Source organism: Dictyostelium purpureum (assembly GCF_000190715.1).
Source record: "Dictyostelium purpureum unplaced genomic scaffold DICPUscaffold_443, whole genome shotgun sequence".
In the NCBI taxonomy this organism is placed as follows: Eukaryota; Evosea; class Eumycetozoa; order Dictyosteliales; family Dictyosteliaceae; genus Dictyostelium; species Dictyostelium purpureum.
In genome coordinates, this window is record NW_003519777.1 from 1 (window position 1) to 24279 (window position 24279).

General features: G+C 25.0%; 9 protein-coding genes across 9 annotated transcripts; 4 read left to right on the top strand and 5 right to left on the bottom strand.

The window, feature by feature from the left end:
* Positions 1-1884, top strand: arfA (ADP-ribosylation factor 1). Its single transcript, XM_003293532.1, has 5 exons — positions 1-120; positions 597-727; positions 802-844; positions 1158-1496; positions 1577-1884. Exons 2-5 carry the CDS (start codon positions 605-607, stop codon positions 1615-1617), a joined length of 546 nt encoding a protein of 181 aa, XP_003293580.1. The 5' UTR covers positions 1-120; positions 597-604; the 3' UTR covers positions 1618-1884.
* A 784-nt stretch (positions 1885-2668) lies between these two features.
* On the bottom strand, positions 2669-4777 carry DICPUDRAFT_158466 (SH2 domain-containing protein; the record flags this gene model as incomplete). Its single annotated transcript, XM_003293536.1, has 3 exons — positions 2669-3675; positions 3757-4489; positions 4595-4777. 3 exons carry the CDS (start codon positions 4775-4777, stop codon positions 2669-2671), a joined length of 1923 nt encoding a protein of 640 aa, XP_003293584.1.
* A 339-nt stretch (positions 4778-5116) lies between these two features.
* Positions 5117-7457, bottom strand: DICPUDRAFT_158467 (uncharacterized protein; the record flags this gene model as incomplete). The annotated part of the gene is made up of 3 exons (XM_003293537.1): positions 5117-6698; positions 6776-7104; positions 7185-7457. 3 exons carry the CDS (start codon positions 7455-7457, stop codon positions 5117-5119), a joined length of 2184 nt encoding a protein of 727 aa, XP_003293585.1.
* A 402-nt stretch (positions 7458-7859) lies between these two features.
* On the bottom strand, positions 7860-9741 carry DICPUDRAFT_158468 (ubiquinone oxidoreductase; the record flags this gene model as incomplete). Its single annotated transcript, XM_003293538.1, has 5 exons — positions 7860-8087; positions 8169-8559; positions 8634-8943; positions 9171-9356; positions 9423-9741. The coding sequence occupies 5 exons, from the start codon at positions 9739-9741 to the stop codon at positions 7860-7862; spliced, it is 1434 nt and encodes a 477-aa protein (XP_003293586.1).
* A 684-nt stretch (positions 9742-10425) lies between these two features.
* Positions 10426-14150, top strand: DICPUDRAFT_84133 (uncharacterized protein; the record flags this gene model as incomplete). The annotated part of the gene is made up of 4 exons (XM_003293533.1): positions 10426-11000; positions 11092-12194; positions 13374-14053; positions 14121-14150. 4 exons carry the CDS (start codon positions 10426-10428, stop codon positions 14148-14150), a joined length of 2388 nt encoding a protein of 795 aa, XP_003293581.1.
* Positions 14151-15195: 1045 nt separating this feature from the next.
* On the top strand, positions 15196-16116 carry DICPUDRAFT_42238 (uncharacterized protein; the record flags this gene model as incomplete). The annotated part of the gene is made up of 3 exons (XM_003293534.1): positions 15196-15468; positions 15534-15732; positions 15800-16116. 3 exons carry the CDS (start codon positions 15196-15198, stop codon positions 16114-16116), a joined length of 789 nt encoding a protein of 262 aa, XP_003293582.1.
* Positions 16117-17236: 1120 nt separating this feature from the next.
* Positions 17237-17871, top strand: DICPUDRAFT_93078 (uncharacterized protein). Its single transcript, XM_003293535.1, has one exon. The coding sequence runs from the start codon at positions 17241-17243 to the stop codon at positions 17814-17816; it is 576 nt and encodes a 191-aa protein (XP_003293583.1). The 5' UTR covers positions 17237-17240; the 3' UTR covers positions 17817-17871.
* Positions 17872-17906: 35 nt separating this feature from the next.
* On the bottom strand, positions 17907-22037 carry DICPUDRAFT_93079 (uncharacterized protein). Its single transcript, XM_003293539.1, has 3 exons — positions 21730-22037; positions 21390-21657; positions 17907-20212 (listed from the first exon to the last, which is right to left on the bottom strand). The coding sequence occupies exon 3, from the start codon at positions 20178-20180 to the stop codon at positions 18042-18044; it is 2139 nt and encodes a 712-aa protein (XP_003293587.1). The 5' UTR covers positions 20181-20212; positions 21390-21657; positions 21730-22037; the 3' UTR covers positions 17907-18041.
* A 994-nt stretch (positions 22038-23031) lies between these two features.
* DICPUDRAFT_158472 (uncharacterized protein) lies at positions 23032-24279 on the bottom strand (the record flags this gene model as incomplete). The annotated part of the gene is made up of 1 exon (XM_003293540.1): positions 23032-24279. A coding segment is annotated over one exon (1248 nt), but the record flags the coding sequence as incomplete, so codon positions are not given.

Sequence of the window (24279 nt, forward strand, 5' to 3'; positions counted from 1 at the left end):
ATTAAAATTTTTTTAATATCATTCAATTGGTATATTATTTAATTTTAAATACAGTAAAAACAAATTATATATCACTAAAATTACAATAAAACTATAAATTTTTTTTTTTTTTTTTTTAAATGTAAGATTATAAAAATAGAATTTTTTAAAAAAATATTTCAATTCTTTTTTATTATAATTTATTTATAATTTAAAAGAAATTTGAAATGAAATAAATTCAATTTATTATAAAATTAAACACACACATAACACAAAAAATAGTTTCTTTTACAAACTCAATAAATATACACACAATATTTTTTTTATAATATAGAGAAAAGCCAGCTGTGCATCACTTAAAACTTCAACCAATTTTTTTCAATAATTTTTATTTTATTTTAATATTTTTTTTAAATTTTTTTTAAAAATTTTTTTTATTTTTTTTTATTTTTTTTTTTTCAAAATTTTTATTTTTTTTATTTTTTTCTATTATATATCGATTGATTTTTTTTTTTTTGTACTTTAACAAAGTTTAATTTTTTTATTGTCTGTGCACTATTTTTTACATATTCAGTTCGTTCAATATATTAATCATCTATTTTTATTTATATATACAGAATTTAAAATGGGTGTCGCTTTTGGTAAACTTTTCAGCCGTTTCTTTGGCAAAAAAGATATGAGAATTTTAATGGTCGGTCTTGATGCCGCTGGTAAAACTACCATTTTATACAAACTCAAATTAGGTGAAGTAAGTAATTAAAAAAAATTAAAGTATTTTTTTTTTATTTTTACTAACAATCTATTTTTTATTTTCATTTTTAGATTGTTACCACAATTCCAACTATTGGTTTCAATGTCGAAACTGGTAAGTTAATAGTTTAAAAACAGCAAGAAATTGGTTATTACATGCGATATATAGGCAGATTATCTTTTTTTCTTTTTTTTCTTTCTTCAAATACAACAATTTAAATTACATTTGTATATCAAGTTATAATATCAATTAACAGTATAACCAGATAGAAAATTTATAGTATAGATAGTTTAAATATAAAAGAAAAAAAGAGGGAAAAATAGTTAAAATTTTAATTAATACCTGCCTACTTCGCAATTAATAATTTAAATTCATCCAAAATTTGTTCAGTATATTAATATAAACTTTATTTTTTTCATAATTTTAGTCGAATTCAAAAACATTAACTTTACCGTTTGGGATGTCGGTGGTCAAGATAAAATTAGACCATTATGGAGACATTATTTCCAAAATACTCAAGGTCTCATCTTTGTCGTCGATTCAAACGATAGAGAAAGAATTCAAGAAGCCTGTGATGAACTCCAAAAAATGCTCAATGAAGATGAATTACGTGATGCCGTTCTTTTAGTTTTCTGTAACAAACAAGATCTTCCAAATGCCATGAGCGTTGCTGAAGTCACAGATAAACTCAATCTCCACGCTCTCCGTCAAAGAAAATGGTACATCCAATCAACCTGTGCCACCTCAGGTGACGGTCTTTACGAAGGTAATTATTAATAATATACATTTATAATATAAATTTGAATCATTTTAATAACCAACATTTTTTTTTTTTTAAATAATTAGGTCTTGATTGGTTAAGCAACACTTTAACTGCTTCTAAGTAAAAAAAATTAAAGGACCAAATCAAGCATAGATAAAATTTTTAAAAAGTTTCTATGCAAATGTTCAATAAAAAAGAAATGTTTATAATAAGAAGAATAAAATAAAAAAATAAAAAAAAAAAAAAAAAAAAAAACTCCAAAAAAAAACAACCAATCATAATAATAACTAAATAATAATATTATATATATATTTTTTTTAAATAAAGATTTATTTAAATTGTATTTAAGTAATACTATACACATTACATTTTTTCTTTTTTTCTTTTTTTTAAAAAATACTTAAAGTGGGGTCCACACCACTTGAATAAAAGTAATCATAATTATTTATAATGGAGCAGTTGGTTGGGATATTTTATATTTTGTTATTTTATACTCTCAATTATAGCAACAATTGCAGAAATAATACACCAACAATTGCAGAAATCAAAAAGCACCCATTTTTTATAGGTATACATTATCAGAGCAAATTCCACCACCAATCATACCAAATGAACCTCTATCACCATTTCCATCACCTGGCTCAACAAAAAAAAGAAGATCGATTTCATCACCACAGCTTTACCAACAACCCAAACAACCACCTATTGTATTAAAACCTATAAATATTCAAAAAAATGGTCCAGTTTCATTAATAAAATCAAAATTGATAAATTTTAAATAAAATTAACTTTAAAAATATATAAATAAAATTTTTAATTTAAATCGGGTATTGTCGAAAGATTCAAGTTGAATAATGAAAATGGATACTTTTAAAACAAAAAACATTCTCATATATGCACACACAGATGCACAAGCACAAAATTTAAAATTTAATTTAAAATGTAATGAATAGATACAATAGGTTGGAAATAAAGTATTTTTTTACTTCTATCTTTTTTACCCTTTTAGTTTTTGTTATCCTATTTTAACTTTCAAATTTTTTAATTAAGCGATAATAAAACTATAAAAACAATAAACAAAAACAATAATTTAAGTAATTAATTTAATTAAATATAAAATTATAATGTTTAAACATAAAAAAAATATAAAATTGTTTTAAATTGTTTCGTTTTATTTAAATTTTTTTACCATTTGAAACAGCAATATATGAACCTACAACATTAAAATTTGGACCTTTACTAGCAGCAACCGATAAAGCATGGAATGGACCACCTTCAAATGGTTCTTTAATACCTAATGATTTAAATGTATTTTTGATAAGATCATCCAAAGTTGAATAGTGAGTTTGACCACCATGATGAATATAACCTGAACCTGGTTTGTAAATGACACGAGCATGGACGATTTCTTTGTTTTTATTTAAATAGGAGATAGCATATGAGCCTGGATCGCTACTGAAACGAAGGATATATGTACCTGGTTTTTTACCTGCTAAATAAGTATTTGCATTCTTTGATGAAGTTTGACCAAGGAAACCTTTGATGGAACAAATTGAATAGACCTTTTCAAAGAAATCTTTACCATTTGTAAGTGGACCACACCAAGTTAAAATTTTACCAAACATATCAATTGTAACAACATCGCTATCGCTTGGAACTAAAAGTAATTTGAGGAATTTAAGTTTAATATCGTCTGAGTGTAAATGAGATTCGTAACCACAGAATAATGAGAAATTAATAATGAATGAGTTCCATGATGCTTCTTCTTTACCTAAATAATATTGAGCCCAAAATTGACGGCCACTTGGGTCAAGAATTAAACCATCGATTAAAATTGATTCTAAAAATTTTGATTTTGTAATTTCAGCAAATGATGGACGACGGGCTGGATGATGATCCCAACATCTATTTAAGAGATCCTTTAAACGTGATGGGAAATAATCTGGTATGATTGGTCTATTCTTTTTATTAACAACACCTTCAACTAATTGTGGGTAGCTACTATATAATTTGTTGTATGGTTCTTGTTTTGTTAAAAGTTCCCAAAGAAGAATAACAAATGAAAAAACATCAACTTTTTCGTCATAGGGTTGATTTAATAACATTTCTGGGGCCATATATAGTGGTGAACCTGCTTGACCACTTTGAGTTGCACCTTTTTTCATATATTTGCTTAAACCAACTTTATTTTTTTAAAAAAAAAAAATTAATAAATTATTTAAAAAATTTTTATGAATGTGTATTAAAGTTTTTAAATACTTACAATCTGCAACTTTAACGACCCAGTTTTGATCAACTAAAAGATTGGCTGGTTTTAAATCGAGATGGAGAATGTTGGAGGCATGGAGCCAGGTCATACCAAGAGCGGTATCACGAGCAATTAAAATTGCACGTTTGAAAGTAATGAAATCTGGAGAATCTTCTTTGGCACGTAAAAGTGAATGAACTGAGCCTTTTGGCATTAGTTCTGTAACAATAGATAGATCATCTGGGGTGGTACAAGCACCCATAAATAATAAGAGATGTGGATTACGGAGTTTGGCCATCAAACTAACTTCTTTTCTAAATTCATTCATTGTATTTTCTTCGAAAACAGTTTGGGTTAACTTTTTAATTGCAACTTCTTTACCTCTAACAATACCCTTATAAACTGAACCAAATGCACCACTACCTAATTTAGCTTCACGATTATATGAAATTTCATTTCTATCAATTTCCCATCTAATAATCTCTTCCTCTTCATTATTGGCTTTGGTTTGAACAGGGGATGAATTTTCATTTTCTGATTCATTCAAAATAACACTGCTATAGGTATAGTTTGAATCTGTGTTTGTATTATCAACTTTTCTAAATGAGGATACTTTTAATTGTTCCCAAACACTGATAATGCTTACATCATTTGGTGATTTTGGTTCAACCAATAAACTTGTAATAATTTCTTGTTTATATTCTTCTAATTTTTGAATTTTTTCTGCTTTTAATTTTAAATCTGAAATCTTTTTTTTTTTTTTTATAAAAATAATGATTATTAATATTTTATAAAAAATATATATATATTTACCTTTTTTTTTTTTTTTTTTTTTTTTTTTTTTTATACATACCGATTCTCTAAAAAGTTTATCAATTTGATCTCTGTTAATTTGGGCATTGGGACTTTTTGATGAAATTGCTAAATCAACTAATGAACGAATTTCATTTTCTTTTAAAAGTTGTCTTGCTTCAATTTCTTTAACTTCTTTTTCTAATTGGGCAATTAAGCTTTCGTATTGTGAAATTTTATCCATTCTAAATTATTGTTTGATGGTTATAAATATAAAAAATTTTGAAAAAGGGTTTTGTTTAAAATAAATAATAAAAATAAAAAAATAAAAAAACAAAACTATATTACAAGCAAATAATTGGTTTATTATATTATTTAACTATATGGAATATATAAAATATAAATATATATAGAATAAGGAAATATAAATATCCTGATTATTATTATAAAAAATAAAAAAATAAAGTGGAAAAAAAAAATGTAAAAATAATGGAAAAAAAAAATAATAAAAAAAAAAAGAAAATTAAAAAAAAATTAAAAAAAAATTAAAAATAATTATTTTAACCAACTACCTTGAATGGTATTAAAGTTTCTTTATTAATTTAAAAATATTTGTACTGAATTTAAATAAAACACTTCCATTAAATTGTTTTTTAGTTGAAAATAATCTATTTTGGGATTTTCCTATTTCTTTTGGTATATTGTTTAAGTTACTATTACCAAAATTATTTAATCCATTATAATTATTATTTAATCTATTTTTATGATCATTATTATTATTAAATTTACTATTATTAAATTTACTATTATTAAATTTACTATTATTATTATTATTATTATTATTATTGTTATTAAATTTATTATTATTACTATTATTGTTTAATTTATTATTATTTGCAGGTTCATTAAATTTATTATTTATATAATAATTTGAAAAAAACGAATTTAATGAATTTAAAACCCTATCATCGGCAATCATATGTTTTGAAGTGTGGTTAAATGGAATCGGTGAAATGGTTCTAATTGGCTTAAAGGTATTACCTGTGTTATTAATTTCTTTTGATATAGTTATTAAATTCTTTTGAGTTGAAAAATCAAATTGAATAGTGGGTTGGCTTGATAATTGTGAACATTGGAATTGTGTTAAATAAGAACTGTTTACAATTTCATTATATTCCTTTTTGATATTTGAAATAGAATGTTCTTTATAAAACTCTCTTTTGAGTTCTCCTCTATAAAAACTAAAGAACTTTGGGAATTTGGTATATAGTTTATAAAGTATGCTTGGTAATAAGGGTTTATTTGCATAGTCCATAATTAAGAAACCATATAAAAGTGGTGGTAGTGGGTCAGGTGAGTCATTTACTGCTATAGGTGATTGCTCGGTGGTATTATTTGAAAGGAATGTTTCGGCTGAAAATTTGGTGAAAGGTAAACAAAATGAAAAATCATTACATTTGCCCATGAAATAATTAAAGTTCCATTGGATGGCTTGAACAATTAAATTAAGACTTGCTTTGGGTTCTTCTATTGATGCAAAATCATCTTTATCACCAATAAGAATATTGAATATTTTCATTAAATATTTTTTTTTTTTGGGGTCATTTATTTTTTCGAGATTCTCTTGTTTTTCTTTCCAAAATGGGTGATCTATTTTTAAAAAATTTGAAACTGCTTCTTTTTGATTAATATCTGTATGAAGTAACTCTCCCTCTAAATAAATTGAATTTCCTGTAAGTCTTAAGTTTTTTTCTGAAAATAGACCGTAAAGTTGTGTAACAATGTCCCATGATTTGCTTTCAACAACTCTAGCACTTTCCTTTAGAGCTGGATACTTTGTGTATTCAATTATTGTTCTTAATAGTTCTAAATTTAATTCGGCTGTTTTTTCATCATACAATCTTTTACCATTACTACACTTTAAATAGATATCCCATGACTTTTTTAAATCGAAAAATAATAACTTTGGGAAATGATCACTTCCACTAAACATTGATAAAACTGTAAAATCTACAAGTACTTGTCTTTTTTCTTCATCAGTTTCTGAATTTGTAAGTTTAAAAAATTTCTCTTTGATTTTTGATATATCTATAATTTGAGATCCATTATATAAAAAAATATAATTAAATTTCGAAAGTAATGCCGAAATAATTAAATCGGAGTCACTATAAATAACAAAAGGAAATGTTAATAAAATATTATTTAATTTTTTCTTTGTTTTTTTTATAATTTTTATATTTACCTTGAAAAAATTACTACTTTATCATTTACATTATACTTTGAATTATTTAAATATTCAAATATTTTCCATTCACCTTCTCCAGCTCTATCTGCTCCTGATATATATGCTTTTTGTGGGAAATTACCTAATCTTTGTTTTGTTAAATAATAATAAAGAAATGATTTGATACAACCCATAAATCTTGTGCCTGGCGAAATATTTGACCTGTATTCTGTTCCTTCGATTAAATTATCGTCTACAAATTCTAATAAATGTTTATCTTTATCATCACTAATTTCTTTTTTTTGAATTGCAAAATACTTTAAATTTTCTATAACCTCTGAATTTCTCTAAATATTACAATTGTAAAAAAAATTGAATTAAAAATTGAAAATTAAAAATTGAAAAAAAATAAAAAATTATTTATTACCTTTATTCTATTTTCTTTTTGAAGTGGCATTTTTGAAACTGGTGCGGGACCATCCAATGAAAAGAAAGCTGATTGTCTTGGATTAAACTTCCTTATTTCTTGGTCCAACTTTTCCTCAATGTTTAAAATGTTGGTTACTGTTGGTTTTTTAAGTGAATATAAAACACTGTTTAGATCAAAACAAATATGATCTACATTTTCAATTTCTAAATTGGTAAAACGACTTTCTTTATAACCAGTTTTAAAAAAATTACTTAGACCATCTATTCCCATTTTCTATTTAATTGTTTGGAAAAGAAATGATAATAATAATGTTTGAAAAAAAAAAAAATTTCGTTTTTTATTTTTTTATTTTTTATTTTTTAATTTTTTTTTTAAATAAATAAACGAATAATTTATTAAATTATTTTCAAAAAATGAATAAATAAAATGACACAAATTTTTAATCAATGCATTCATTATGGTTATAATTATATTTTAAAATTTTTTTTGAATTTTATTTTTATTTTTTTTTTTTATTTTTTTTTTATACTATTATATTTTTTTGAATTATTTATTATTTAATGAAAAAAAAAAATTTATATTTCATGTTCATATTATTATATTGTTTCATATTATTACTACTATTATTATTTTAAATTATTATTATTTATAAATATGATTTTTAAATACATTTTAAAATGGTGAATGTTTTTGTTTTGATTGGAATTGTTTAATTCTATCTTCGATTTCTGGTCTGAAACTTCTAATTAAACCTTGAACTGGCCAAGCAGCAGCATCACCTAAAGCACAAATAGTATGACCTTCAATTTGTTTGGAGATTTCTTCTAACATATCAATTTCGTCTAATTTTGCATCACCAGTAACTAAACGTTCAGTGATATCCCATAACCAACCAGTACCCTAAAAATTAAAAATAAAGATATCGATTAATATGATTTTAATTTAAATTTGGTATAGTGATGATGAATGATTGATAATTACCTCTCTACATGGAGTACATTGACCACAAGATTCGTGTTTATAGAATTTTGAAAGTCTTGCAATTGCTTTAATCATATCAGTTTCTTTGTTCATGACAATGACAGCAGCTGTACCTAAACCAGATCTGTGTTTTCTAAGATCATCGAAATCCATTAAAACATCATCACAAATATTTTTTGGGAGAACTGGAACTGATGAACCACCTGGAATAACACCTTTTAAGTTTTCCCAACCACCAATAACACCACCACAATGCTTATCAATTAATTCTCTGAGTGGAATACTCATTTCTTCTTCGACAGTGCATGGGTTATTAACATGACCTGAAATACAATATAATTTGGTACCAGCGTTCTTTGGACGACCAAAACCTGCAAACCAGGCACCACCACTAATTTTAAAAATTACAATAATTAGTAAAAATTAATTTGTAATTATATGTGATATAGTTGAAAATTAACTTACCGTCTTAAAATAGTTGGGGCAACTGCAACGGTTTCAACATTGGTAACAGTTGTTGGACAACCATAGAGACCAGCCATAGCTGGGAAAGGTGGCTTTAAACGTGGTTTACCTTGTTTACCTTCTAAACTTTCAATGAGAGCAGTTTCTTCACCACAAATATAAGCACCAGCACCTCTGTGTACGTAAACATCAAATTTATAACCAGTACCTGATGCATTTTCACCAATTAAACCTGCTTTGTAAGCTTCTTCGATTGCTTGTTCTAAAACTTTAGCTTCATAATGGAATTCACCACGAATATAAATATAAGCTGTAAATAAAAAATATTATAATATTGATAATGATGGTTTTGATATTGTTTTTTAAAAATTATTTGTTTGTATCGATTTCATAAATATTTGAAAATTTAAATTGATTTGTTGCATTGATTATTGTTTATTGTATTTCAAATAATTAATTCCAAATTAAAAATTAAAATTTTTTTGAATTAGTTTAATATATTATTGATTGAAATGGTTTCGTTAATTAATTACTTACCTGCACATGCTTTCATTGCAAAACCAGCAATTAAACAACCTTCGATTAATTTGTGTGGATCGTGTCTCATAATTTCTCTATCTTTACATGTACCTGGTTCACCTTCATCAGCATTGATAACTAAATAATGTGGTCTACCTTTTAAAACTTTTGGCATAAATGACCATTTTAAACCAGATGGGAAACCTATTTAAATTTATGTTAGATTAAATCCTATTTTGTTTTATTTATTTTTTTATTAATTTAACTTACCAGCACCACCACGACCTCTTAAACCAGAGGCCATCATTTCCTTAAGGATCCAATCTTTGCCTTTGTCAATAATATCTTTAGTTCTATACCAATCACCTCTAAGCATGGCACCTTTTAAATAGACATCATGTTCTCCATATAAATTGGTGAAAATACGATCTTGATCTTTTAATCCACCATAGGTTCTGACATTTTCTTGAGCTGTAGCCATTTGGGTGGCAGCAGTTGAAAATGATGGGGTTGATGAACCTACAACATTTTTGTTGATCAATTTACTAGTTGATTTTAATTGATTTCCTAATCTTGTTAAGTTATTCATTTTTTATTTAAAAAAAATAAAATAAAATAATACAAGAAATAATATGATATTATAAAAAAAAAAATAAAAACAAAAAAAAAAAAATAAAAAAATAAAAAGTGAAAAAAAATTGAAAAAAAAAAAAAAAAAAAAAAATTTTAAAAAAAAAAAAAATAAAATTAATTTTTTTTCATAGTTTTATTTTTTGAATTTCGAAATTTTACTTTATTACTTTATTGATTTATACATTTACAATATTATTTTCTCAAATAGAATATAAATTTTACAAATATAAAAAGAAATAAAAAAGGAAATAACTATAATTTTATATGTAAAATTTTTTTTATAATTACTTTTTTATTTTTTTGGTTTTTATTTTTTGGTTTTTTCGTTTTAAAATATTCAAATTGGTTTATTTATATTTAATATAGTTAAAATAAAACTTAAAATATTTATTTCTTTTTAAAAACTAAATTAAAATTAATTTTTTTTTTTATTTAAATTTAATTTTTTTTTTTTTTTTTTAAAAAATTTAAAAAAAACTTTTTTTAAAATTTTTTTTTCTTTTTTTTTTTTTTTTTTTTTTTTAAATAATAATAATAATTAAAAACATTAACTAATAATAAATATATAAATATATAATTATATATTTTTTAAAATATATAAAGTACTTTTTTAAAATTTAGTTTATAATAAAGATTTTAGATGTATGGTTTTAATATTGGTAAAGCAGATAATGCTGAACTACAAAATTCTAAAAGTAATAAATACATAGAGCATCAACAATTACAACAATTACAACAACAACAATTACAACAGCAGCAAAATAGTTTTAAAAATAATATTATTGAAAATGAAAATAATGTAAATTCTAGTTTTCAATTTAAAGATGACGATGATGACAACGATGATGTCTATGAAGATGATTATGAAGATGATAATGTAACAGGTAGCGAAGAAGAGGATGAAGAGGATGAAGATTCAAATGATGACTCAAATGAATTTAACAACAATTCCTCAAGTGATGGAGAGTTAAATCATGATGAGGAATCATCCATTGAAGAGGATGATGATGATGAGGAGTCCGACGAGGCAGATGAAGGAAATAACCCATTATTAAATTCATTTTTTAACTCAACTGATGGTTCAACCCAAAATATGGACTTTTTAAATTCCCAAAACATCCATTCTCAATCTGCTTTATTTTTAGACCAAACCTCACAGTTAAATTTTGAAGAGCCACCACAAGAAGAGGTAGAGTTACCACCTCATGCATGCGCGTATGTAAAAGATATAGATTATTTAATATTAATAATTATCAAGATTGTTATACTAATTTTTTTATTTTTTTATTTTTTCTTAATAATTTAGTTATTGTTCAACTCACGAATTATCTACAGTCGTAAAATGTTGTCACCCTTCATGTGGCAAATGGTTTTGCAATGGTAAAGGTAGAACTAAGTCATCACATATTATAACACATTTGGTTAAATCAAAACATAAAGAGATTTCATTGCATCCAGAATCTTCGTTTGGTGACACAACACTAGAATGTTTTAATTGTGGTTGTAAAAATATATTTTTATTGGGTTTTATTACTGCTAAAACAGAATCAGTTGTAGTTTTACTTTGCAGAGATCCATGTGCAAGTGGCCCATCAAAAGAGGTTAACTGGGATATGTCTAGTTGGCAACCATTAATCAATGGTGCAGAAAAGGCATTTTGTAGCTGGTTAGTCAAAACTCCATCACAACATGATGTCGAACGTTCAAGACAAATTAGTATAATACAAATTTTAAGATTGGAGGAGTTTTGGAAAAATGATCCAGAGGCCACCCTTCGTGATATTGAAGCACCTAGAAGTGACGATGAAAAACCAGCAAGTACACAATTGGCCTATAAAGATGCTTACGAATATAAAGAAATTATTTCACCACTTATAGAATTGGAGGCTAAACATGAAAAGGAACTTCGTGAATCTCTCTCACAAAGCAATATCCATATTGAATGGGAACAATCTATCAATAAACGTTATACTGCCACTTTTCCATTCTCTCGTAGTGATTTGGAGTTCAAAGTTGTACCAGGTGATGAATTAAAGCTTCAATTTATCAGTCACTCAACTGGCTCTGCTGATTGGGAAGATACTGGTCGTGTCATTAGAATCGATAATGAAAATATGCTCTCTTTAGAAACTAAAACCAAATGTAATATTGATAGCAACAAAGGTTCCTATAGAATGGAAATGGTTTGGCGTTCAACTAGTTCAGAACGTATTTTATCCGCTATGAAGTCATTTGCAATCAAAGAAGAAGCTTTATCAAGTTATCTTTATCATGCTCTTTTGGGTCATCAAGAAATTCCACCAACTAAACTTGAAATAGAATTACCAACCAACTTTCATATTAAAAACTTACCACGTCTTAATGAATCCCAAACAAATGCTGTTAATAAGGTATTAACCAGTCCATTAAGTTTAATCCAAGGCCCACCAGGTACTGGTAAAACTGTTATCTCATCCTTTATTATTCATCATCTTGTCAAATATGTTAAAGGTAATGAAAAGGTTTTGGTCTGTACCCCATCAAATGTTGCCATTGATCAATTAACCGGTAAACTTCACGAAATTGGTCTAAAAGTAGTTCGTCTCTCTAGTAAATTAAGAGAGGAGGTTGCCTCACCAATAGAGCATTTAACTCTTCATAAACAAGTTTATAAGCTTGATGAAATGGGAGATGGTGAACTTTACAAACTTAGAAACCTTAAAGAAGAGTTTGGTTCGTTAAATAACGAAGATGAAAGACGTTATATCTATCTTCGTCGTATGATGGAGTTGGCAATTCTCAAAAAGGCTGATGTAATTTGTACAACTTGTGTTGGTGCTGGTGATCCACGTCTCTCTCAATTTAAATTCCCACATATTCTCATCGATGAAAGTACCCAGGCTTCTGAACCAGAATGCTTAATTCCACTCATGATGGGTGCCAAGCAAGTTATTCTCGTAGGTGATCATCGTCAGTTGGGCCCAGTCCTACTTTGTAAAAAAGTCGTTGATGCCGGTCTTTCACAATCATTATTTGAACGTCTTATTCGTTTAGGCCATCACCCAGAGCGTTTAACTATCCAATATCGTATGCATCCATCTCTTACCGAGTTCCCATCAAACACATCTTATGAGGGCCAGCTTGTTAGTGAACTTTCACACACCGATCGTGACAGTCAATCAAAATTCCCATGGCCACAACCAAAAGACCCAATGTTTTTCTACAATTGTACTGGCTCTGAAGAAATGAGTGCTTCTGGTACCTCATTTATCAATACAACCGAAGCTTCAATTTGTGAAAAAATTGTTACTAAATTCCTCGAATTGGGTTCATCTCCAAACCAAATTGGTATCATCACACCATATGAAGGCCAACGTGCCTATATCACCAGCTTTATGCAAAAAACTGGTAAACTCAACCTCGAACTCTATAAAAATATTGAAGTGGCTAGCGTCGATTCTTTCCAAGGTCGTGAAAAAGATTATATTATTTTATCCTGTGTACGTTCAAATGATCACCAAGGTATCGGTTTTCTTCAAGACCCACGTAGATTAAATGTTGCTTTAACTCGTTCACGTTTTGGTTTAATTATTCTTGGTAATGCTAGAGTTTTATCTAAAGATCAACTTTGGAATAGTTTAATCTCTCACTTCAAAAACAAGAATGTTTTAGTGGAGGGCTCACTCACCAATTTAAAACCAAGTGCTGTAATTTTACAAAAACCAAAAAAACTTTACGGTCAAGGTAAAATGCCAATTCCAGGTCAAAATGTTAATAATATTTACGATAATAACTATATTGATCCAAACTATGGTATGAGTATGGTTTATGGTGTTAACCAAAGATTCAACAATAACTCTTCACAATCAAATAATTTAAGATATTCCTCTCAATCTAGTCAAACCTTATATAATTCATCCTCATCCTCAAATAGTATTAATAATTTTTATACTCCATCATCATATACCGCCAACACTGGTTCATCCTATCAATATCAATATCAGCAACAACAACAATTACAACAAATGCAACAACAAATTGAACAACAGCAACAAACACAACAGCAACAATTGCAATCACCACAACACAATAATCAAAAACAACAAAAAAATTCTTTTAATAAACAACAAAACTATAGTAATAATGGCAAGCAACAAAAAAATAATAACAATAATAATCAACAATATAATAATCAAAAACAACAATATCAGCCATCTTCAAATCTTAATATGTCAATTCCTCTTAGCCAATCTTTTTCATCAAATTTAAGTTTAAATGATTTATCACAAGTAAGTAAAACTATTATAATATCAAAAAATTAAACTTTATTATTAATTTAATTGTTTTAAATTTTAGGAATATCAAAACAAACCATCAAATAAATAGAAATAAATTAATAAAAAAATTTTATATTAAATAAATTAATTTTAAAATTTATATTAAATAAATTAATTTTAAAACATATTAAATAAATTAAATATGTATATAAAATAAAACTTTGTTTTTTTATTCTTATTCTTTTCATTTTCTTGTAATTATTTTTATTAAAATTGATTAATTACAAATCGAATCTCCATAAAGATTTGATGTATTTTGGGGGTTGGTTAAAATTTTAGGTAATGAAAATGTTTTGCTAAAAAACTGGCGGTAAGTGATTGTAAAATATTACTCAAATGCTAACCTAATTGTAAAATATTTATCTCGGTTTCATTATCAGGTTTTTTTGGTGCGCAGTTTCTTAAATTAAAAAAGTTGGAATAAATATGGTGGATCCTGGAACTATTTTTAAAAAAATATATCAAAAGAAAAAAAATTTATTAAAAAAAAATTATAAAAAAAAAAAAAAAAAAAAAATTTTCAAAAAATTTCCATCATCGTCATTTTTATTATAATAACATATTTTTCATTTAGAAAGGATTGCAAAATAAAGATAATGATAAAAGCTAAAATTAGATATTTTAGAGAACACTTAAAAGAAGAGCTATTCTTTATTTTTTGTGTGGGTGGTATATATATTTTCTATCTTCTTTATGGTATTACTCAAGAAAAATTGTAATAATATAAAATTTAAAACACTTATTATGTTTTTATGATATTATAACAATAATAATAATAATAATAATAATAATAATAATAATAATAATAATAATAATAATAATAATAATAGTAATAATAATAATAATAATAATAATAATAATAATAATAATAGTAATAATAGTAGTGCAATACAATAGCAATAAATAAAAATAAACAGTAATAATAAACAGTAATAATAATCAATTATAATATATTCCATATCATATTGTTTTATTTTTAATTTAATTATTAACCATTATAGTTTTTTTTATATAGAAATTTAAATAAATATGGACCAGATCAAAAAGTTTTTAGTTTCACAGCATTTTTATTAGCCCTACAATGTTTCTTTAATATGCTTTCAGCTTGGATTGTTTGTGTGTTTAATGGAGAACCAAGAGATCAAGCACCATTCAGAAAATATGGTTTTGTTTCAGTTCTTTTAGTTATTTCAACATTTTTAAGTAACCAATCTATTCGTTATATTAGTTACCCAACCCAAGTTTTAGCAAAATCATGTAAACCAATTCCAGTTATTTTTATGGGTTTAATCTTATTCAAAAGAAAATATCCACCTTTAAAATATGTTGTTGTTTTTTTAATTTCACTTGGTATTTCATTGTTTATGGTAAGTATTTTAAAATACATTAAAAAAATAAATTACTAATATAGTTATTTTTGTCTTATGTTTAGTTAGTAGGATCTTCAAACAAAAAAAATATTTTAAATGAAGGATCAAACCATGTTTTTGGTAATTTTATTTTATTCGTTTCATTAATGATGGATGGTATAATGGGACCATTTCAAGATAATTTAGTAAAGGTTTATAAACCATCTGCAACTAGAATGATGTTAAATACAAATATTTGGAATTTATTTTTATTCACAACAAGTAACTATAGTTTTATTTAAAATACAATTGTTATTTTTAGTATTAATATTTAACTATTTAACTTTAGTTGCAATCGCCAGAGGTGAACTCATTCCAGCAATCCAATTTATTATCGAACAACCTGAAATTATTCTCTTAATTTTAGCCTTTTGTATTACTAGCGCTCTTGGTCAACAATTTATTTTCTTAACAACAAATAAATTTGGTTCATTAAATTGTAGTACCATTACAACAACCAGAAAGTTCTTTTCTATTCTAGTTTCAATTATTTGCTTTGGCCACTCTTTAAATAATTTACAATGGAGCTCAATCGGTATGGTATTCAGCGGCTTGGCATTAGACTTATATATGAGCTATTCAAAACCAAAAACAAAAACAAAATAAAGAATTAAAATATTTAAAAATATATTTTAAATTATTTATATTTTAAATTTAAAATATAAATATTTTTACTTTAATGAAATAATACTTGTTTTACTACTTTAAAAAAAAAATAAAAAAAAAAGAAAAGGTAAAAAACTTTTAACCCTGCTATGTTTTAAAATTTTATTTAAAAAAATACAATCTCTTACACTAATAATATGAATATGAGTATGTATGTGTATATTCATGTGAATGTATATGTATGGATATGATTTTGTATGTGTATATTTTTTTGTTTTAAAAGGATCCAATATCATTTTTATAAAAATTTTTGGGTATACAAAATGTAAATGAATTTTATATCAAAAATAGTTTAATTATAATAAACACAAATATAGTATCTTTTATAATAATTTCTAAAAAAAAAAAAAACACACATTCATTAACACATACCAAGTTTTAATAAAATAAACACTAATATTAGTTTCTAAAAAAACACAAATTATCACTACACTTACCAATTTACCCAAAATATTTATTGATATATGAAAATATAATATATTTTAATAATTAATTGTGATTTTTAACTCACTTTTTTTAGAAATAAATCAAAACAAAATTCACTTAAAAAATTGACACAATCTCAAAGAAAATAACTTTTTTGGTGCTGCTTTTATTAGAATGCTAAACAATGCTTTATATTAGTTTTGTTGTATTTTAGTTTAACATTAATAAAGAAGTATTTGATATTAACTTTTAAAAAAAAAAAAGATTCTAAAAATAAAATAAAAAAATAAAATAAAAATTATATAATAAAAAATTAACTTTATTTAAAATATTTTAATAAAAATTATTGAGTAACCCCTTTCATTTTAAGAACATAGCTTTCAAAGCTCTGGAAATCAATACTGCCAAGACCCTAAAATGAATATTTTTTTATTATCAAGAAAATTACCATTTATTTAAATCTCCATTATTTGTAATAGTATATATTAATTATGATTAAGGCCAACAAATGAAATATCTAATTATTTATAAATTAAGGGTTAATAAATGTTTATAATTGCCAAAATTTTACTTTTTTTTTAATTTTTTTTAATTTTTTTTAATTTTTTTTTTTTAATTTTTATAGAGGGTTAATAAAAATGAAATTTATAATTTTAATAATAACTGCTCTATTTTATTTTAATTTATCATTTGGTTTTATTAATTATATTTCTTTTGATAATAAATGCATAAAACAATCAAATGGGGTAAGCTTTGGTATAAATGAATTTGTTTGTTTATATAATGGAAGTAGCAATTCTGCATCAACATCTTTGTTCACTTTCGAAATTTATAATTCAGACCAAATAAATTTAACTACTCACCATTCATTGTATTGTGACTATCCAATTGCTTCAAAAATATTTACTCTAAATCAATGTTCCAGTTATGGTTACTCTAATAGCTACTACTATGTAGACAAATCTGATTCTATGCCCTCAATTCCAAAAGGATCATACCTAGTTAAGCAATATGATGCTTGTGAAAGTGTTCAAGGTTACTGGTATGCCACCAATGGTACAACAATAATAGATAAATCTGGGCTACAAACAACTTATTTATGTATTAATGGTGTCCCATATGAAAATATTTGTCAAGGTGGTTCATGCAAAAAAATTAACACTTTTAAAAATTGTGATAATGAAGATTACAACTCAGTTGAATGTTCCAATTAAAAGTTAAATAAAAAACTTAAATAAAAAACTCCAAAACAATTTAAATTATATACACAAAAATAATATATTTATTTTTTTTTTTGATTTTTTGATATTTTACAAAAGAAAAAAAAAAGTTATAAAAACCACCAAAAACTTTATTTATTTTATCTTTTTTTTATTTGTCTAAAAAAAAAATTTTAAACCATGATTTTAATGCTTTTTGTTTTTTTTTTTTGTTTTTTTTTAGATTTCAACATTAAATAAACTACTTATATCATAGTTTATATAACCTTGGTCTTGTTGTTGTGTTGAAACGGCTGGTTGGGATTGAGAAAGATTATGTTGCTGTGATTGTTGTGGACTAGGATGATAAGGTAAATGACTTATTTGCGCATGATCTTGTTTAATATGTTGGTGTTGTTGTAAAGGTTGTATTCTATTATGATCGCTATCAAAAAGTAAAAAATCGTTATTTGGGTCCATTGATGAAAACTCATGTGTAAATCCGCCAGAGGCGGTAGTTGAGGTTGAAGTAGGTATACTTGTATCAGAATGTGAAATAAGTGGTTGGGTAGTTGTGTTTGAAGCGCCCCAATAATCATAATAGTAAGGTACTTCGTGTGTTTCGATTGAAGTTGGTGGCACATTAGAATTTGTACCTCCAATTGAAAATGGCATATCTACATTATTAAAAGAATTTTGTTGTGATTGTTGTGTTATATGTTGTTGAGCTTGTTGTTGGTGCAAATTAAAGTTTTGTTGTTGATTTTGTTGGTTTTGTTGTTGATTTTGTTGATTTTGTTGATTTATGTGATAGTATTGTTGAAGATATTGTTGATGGTATTGTTGCATTAGTTGTTGTTGATATTGATATTGATCTAAAGTTGGTTGTTGTTGTTGTTGAATATTTACATTTTGTTGTTGTAGTGGAATATTTTGTTGGTTATATTGACTTTGAATATTTTGAATTTGTTGATCAATTGGTAATTGTTGGATGTGTGGTTGTGAAATTACGACTGGTTGTTGTTGTTGATTTTTAGCTAATGTTTTAGGTGATTGTGGCACTTTTTGTTTATCATGTGATTTTTTAGATGAGAGTGAAGGTGAAGAATTTGGGGTTGTTTGTGCCCTAATTATTTTTGGTGCAACTAATGGTTCATTGGTTGTTGGGGTATTTGATGTATTATTTGCTGTGGTCGTAGTTGTGGTTGTAGTGGTTGTACTTGATGATAATGCGAATGGTGGTATTGTGTTATTTAATTGACCTTGTTGAGAAAGATCAGACTGATATAGCGAAATTGGTGATAAAACTGGTGAGCTTCCTTCTTGGTCTTCTTCTTCTTCATCGTCATCCTCCTCTTTGATATCCTTACTGTTGTTAGATGAAGTTGAAGGTGAGGATTTTGATTCGCTGCCCCCAATTCTTTTTAATAAAGTGGAATTCCAATGGTTTTTAATTGCATTGGCAGGTCTACCGTCCAACATCTTACTAATAGCTGTCCATTTATTGCCAAGAGTTGCATGAGCATCTATGATGATCTTATCTTCTTCAGCTGTCCAATTGGTTTTTCTTACCTCGGGACTTAAATGATTAAACCATCTCTCTCTACATTGTTTACCGATTCTACCAGGAATTTTGGCTGCAATAGAAGACCATTCTTTTGGACCGCATTTATTAACAAGCTCGACTAATTTTGCATCCTCCTCATCTTTCCATGGACCCTTGACTATACCCGGGCTTGATGGTTTACCTGTAGTTGTATTTGTAGTGTTACCCCATCTACTATTTTGGCCATCTTCAGTCGAAGTACTGAGATATTTCGATTTACTATTTCTTGAGTTTTTACTTTTTTTTGAAGGAGACATTGGAGCTGAGCAAGGTCCCAATGAAGGTGACATACTTAATGGTGTAGATGGAGTTGAAGTTGACAAAGATGCATTTGCAAAAGCCATCTGCATCGATGTTAAACCAGGTGATTGGGCCAATGGTGAAGAAACTAAAATTGGTTTTAACCCATTATTACTATTTAATAAAAAATCATTTCCTGATAAACCCCCGCCTTGAATTGGATCCTCTTCTAATTTTCTTTTACTTCCCATCATTGGAGATAAAACTTGTTGTGTGGTTAATATTGGTTGGTGTAAACTTATATTATGAATATTACTTGGTTGGGATGATAGTGTTGGTGTTAATGAAGTAGTAATAGATGGTGGTATCATTGAAGTTGAAGTTGTACTTTCCCCATATGAATTACCATTATTATTGTTATTATTATTATTTATATTATTATTTATATTATTATTTATATTATTATTACTATTATTTATATTTATACTATTATTACTATTATTTATATTTATATTCTGTTGATTTGTGGCCATAATATTACTAGAGCTATAGTTACTGTTATGACCTATAGATCCACAATATAGCATTTTAAGAGATTTGACAAATAAAAATTAAAATAAATAAAATAAATTTTGAAAATTAATATTAATTATATTTAAAATTTTAAATATTTAAAAAAAAAAAAAAATTAAAATTAAAATAATATAAAAAAAAAAAATTAAAATTAAATAATAATTTAAATATTAAAAAAAAAAATTATAATTTTATATATGGACGTTTGGGATGAAAAATTAAGGTTATTAGCAAATATTTGTGAAAACTAAGGAAAAAATAATTAAAAAAAAAACAAAATCCAATTTTTTTTTTATATGAATAAATTAAAATTAATTTATCGTTAATTTAAAGAATATGGAATTAAAAAAAGAATTGATTAAATAAAAGTATATAATTATGAAAAAATGAAATTATTATTATTTATACTATTTATTATATTATTAAATATTATTTTATTATTAAAGTTTTAATATATTGGTTGTATGAATTAGTTATATTTATATATAAAATATTTTGTTCCTAAAATATAATAATCAAAAAATAAAAGAAAAAAAAATATTTTAAAAATAAATAAAAAAATTATATTAAACAATTAAAAATTAAAATAATATAATAATTGTTCTATATTTATTTGTATAATCGCTATTACTTTTTTGAAGAGTGAATTTGTTCTTTTATCAACTATATTAATTTAAATTTGGGTGTACTATTGTTATATTCCTTTTTTTCTTTATTATTATTATTGTTTTTTTTATTTTATTATTATTATTGTTTTTTTTATTTTATTATTATTTTTATTATTTAAATATTATGGTGAAATTTTTTTTTTAAAAAAATGTGTACTCTTCCCAAATATTATAATTTTAAATATAAAAAAACTATTTTGTATTTTAAATTTATTATTTATTATTATTTGTGTATAATATTATTGACTTTATATGTGTGGTATAAAATTAAAAAAATATAAAAAATAAAAAAAAATAAAAAATAAAAAATAAAAAATAATAAAATGTTTAACACACATACAATAATTTTGCTTTTTTTTTTTTTTATGTATCAATTGGGTGAAAATAATACAAAAAACATTAAAAGAAAAAATTACGAGATATAATATATTATAATATTTATAGTGACTATATAGTGAGTGTGGGATTAATAGTTTTTTTTTTTTTTTAAATTTTACATACCTTAATATATTTTAATATATAAATACAGTATTTATTTTTTTTTTTAAAAAAAAAATAAAAAATAAATTTTTATATGTAAAAAAGTTGTGGTGTGGCTTGAGTACTACTATTATCTTTGTATTTTTTATTATTATTTCCCTCTTTTTAAATTTATTTTTAAACCTATTTTATTATTGTGTATTTTGGTATGCTTGTTGTATCTATTTATATAAATTTAAATTTTCTATTATAAAACTTTTAAATTTCTTGGTTTGTTTGAAATTTTATACTTTAAAATTAAAATTTTTATTAGTAAAAACTATTTTATTATTGGCACATTTGTTATAAAATATATACCCACAATTTATTAAAATATACTACTTCTATTGAATTTAAATATATGATTAGGAGGAGTATTTGATTACTATTAAACTGTTTATTGTTAATTTAATGTTTAAAATAAAGAAGCTATTGAGAAAAAATTGTATATTTAATGTGAAAAAAATTTTAAAAAATAAAATAAAAATTAAATAAAAAAATCTTTATTTTAATGCAAATGATTCTATATACAAAAATTGATTATTTGATTATAAACTTTATTGTAATTTAAATTTTATTGTAATATTACTAAATAATTATTTATAAAAAAAATGAATTTAGCTAATTGACTATAAAAATAATTTTTAAATATATTAAAATGAAAAAAAATAATAAAAAATTTAAAAAAAAAAAAAAAATTAAAAATTAAAAAAAAAAATATTTTTAAAAAAATAAAAAAAAAATTTAAATTATTTTTATTTAAATATTTAAATTATTTTAAAAATAAATATAAATGGAATAGTTTTTTGATTATTTGTATTTATTAAAATAAACAAACAATAAATTAATACTAATATAATATAAATAGAGCGAGTATGGTTTTATTTGGTAGATAAATAACTATTTTTCTGTGCAGTATCAGGCCATCCAATACAGAAATAAAAATATCTTCTCAAGTTATTCAATTTTATCCTCCAATTCTTTTTTAAACCACAGTTAAAAATAACTATCCACACTATTTTAAAAAAAAACAAAAAAAAAAAAATATTTGTTTGCCAAATCTTCCCCAAAATCAAAAAAACCCCTTCTTTGGGCTTTCAACAAAACCCCCTGGAAACCCAATCTCAATTAAAAAAAAAAATCCCTTTGAACAAACCCCAAAAAATGGTTTTTTTTATTATAAAAAAAGATTTATTATAAAGTTTAAATAAAAAAAGATATCTTAATTATTTTTTTTAATTTTTTTTTTTTGTTTTATTTGTTTTTAATTTTTTTTTAAATTTTTTTTATAAAGAATAATTAAATAAAAAAAAAGAGAATTTAGTGGAATATTTTAATAATGGAAAAAAAAAAAAAAAAAAGAAATTGATGGTTTTATATTATTATTATTATTATTATATTATTATTATTATTTTTGTTATTATTTTGTGTTGTTTATTATATCATTTTACTATTTTTTATATGGTTTCTAAAGATTTGTTGGTGAGTTTTTTTGGTTTTTTTTTTTTTTTTTGAAGATAAAGGAAAAGAAGATGCTACTGTTTGATGTTAAACTACAAATTGATTGATTGTTTTTTTTTATAATATTTTTTTTGTTATAGATTTGTGATTATTATATTATTGTTTATTGTTGTTCTGGGGTAGTAGTGGTGGATTGTTCGGCTGGAGTAGCAGTGGCGGCTGGTAAAGTGTTGGTAGCAGCCATGGCGATCATATCAGCATAGGTTGGTTGCTTTTTTTCATCAGATGATGGTGATGAAGCTGATGGTGATGAAGTTGATGGGGTAGCAACAGCTGGTTCAACTTTTTTATCAGAAGTTTTCTTTTCAGAGGTTCTCTTTTTATCTTCAACTTTTGATGGTGATTTCTTTGGTTGGGATGATGGTGAGGATTTTTTGCTTGATGATGATTTGGCTGGAGCTGGAGTAGTAGAAACAGCAGCAGCGGTTGATGGTGATGATGTGGCAGCAGTAGTGGTGGTAGTGGTGGCAGCAGCAGCGGCAGCAGTGTCAACTGGAACTACACTTTTTTTATCGGCTGGACCCCATTCCTTTTTAGTTGATTCAGAAACAACTGTTTCTACACTAGTTCCTTCTTTACCATTTAATGGTGGGAAATGTTGTGGTCCTGGTGGAGTTTGTGGTTGGGTTGGTTTTTGTTGTGGTTTTTCTTTTGAATCAGTTTCGGTATTTGAATGATTTATTATTTTCTTTGATTTCTTTGCTTTATGGATATTGCTACCTTTTCTTTCGGTTGGAACTACTTGAGTTGAACCACTATTTATATTATTACCATTGCTGGTGTGTTGTTTTGGTTTTCTTGAACCAATATGACGCTTTTCTGTTGTTTTTTCTGTGGTGGTAGTTGTGGTGGTTGTGGTGGTAGTTGTGGTGATTTCTGTAGTTTTTTCTGTAGTAGCTGGAGTGGTAGCGGCGGTATTAGAGGTTGAAGCTTGACTATTGTTATATGTGTTATTATAATGGTCTCTGTTTTGTCTTTGTGGTCTAGTTGAATTTTCTCTACGATTATTGTATTTACGTGGTTGGTGTGATTGTTCAGTTGTTGTGGTGGCGTTAGTTTGATCGGCTGATGTATTATTATTGTAATAACCATTGCTATTGTTATAATTATTTCTCCATGGTTTAGCTGAACCTGTTTGATTATAATATCTAGTGTGTGATGAACCAGCTTGGTGTTGTGATTGATATGGGGTGAATGGTTGTTGTGGAGCACCATTTGGTCTAGTTGGAGTTTTCATAAGTGATTCGGTCTTAATTCTAGCTTTAATTTGTTTGTCATTAAATGTAAGATCTTTAATTTGTTCGTGGGCTTCTAATGCATCTTCTTCCTTTATCGAATTGTATAAACCAAT

Excerpts from the sequence above, each read along its gene's own strand:
- DICPUDRAFT_93079 (XM_003293539.1), bottom strand. The coding sequence starts at position 20,180 with ATGGCCACAAATCAACAGAATATAAATATAAATAATAGTAATAATAGT.
- DICPUDRAFT_93078 (XM_003293535.1), top strand. The coding sequence starts at position 17,241 with ATGAAATTTATAATTTTAATAATAACTGCTCTATTTTATTTTAATTTA.
- arfA (XM_003293532.1), top strand. The coding sequence starts at position 605 with ATGGGTGTCGCTTTTGGTAAACTTTTCAGCCGTTTCTTTGGCAAAAAA. Across the intron at positions 845-1,157 it reads TGGTTTCAATGTCGAAACTG|TCGAATTCAAAAACATTAAC; the intron begins GTAAGTTAATAG and ends TCATAATTTTAG. Across the intron at positions 1,497-1,576 it reads AGGTGACGGTCTTTACGAAG|GTCTTGATTGGTTAAGCAAC; the intron begins GTAATTATTAAT and ends TTAAATAATTAG.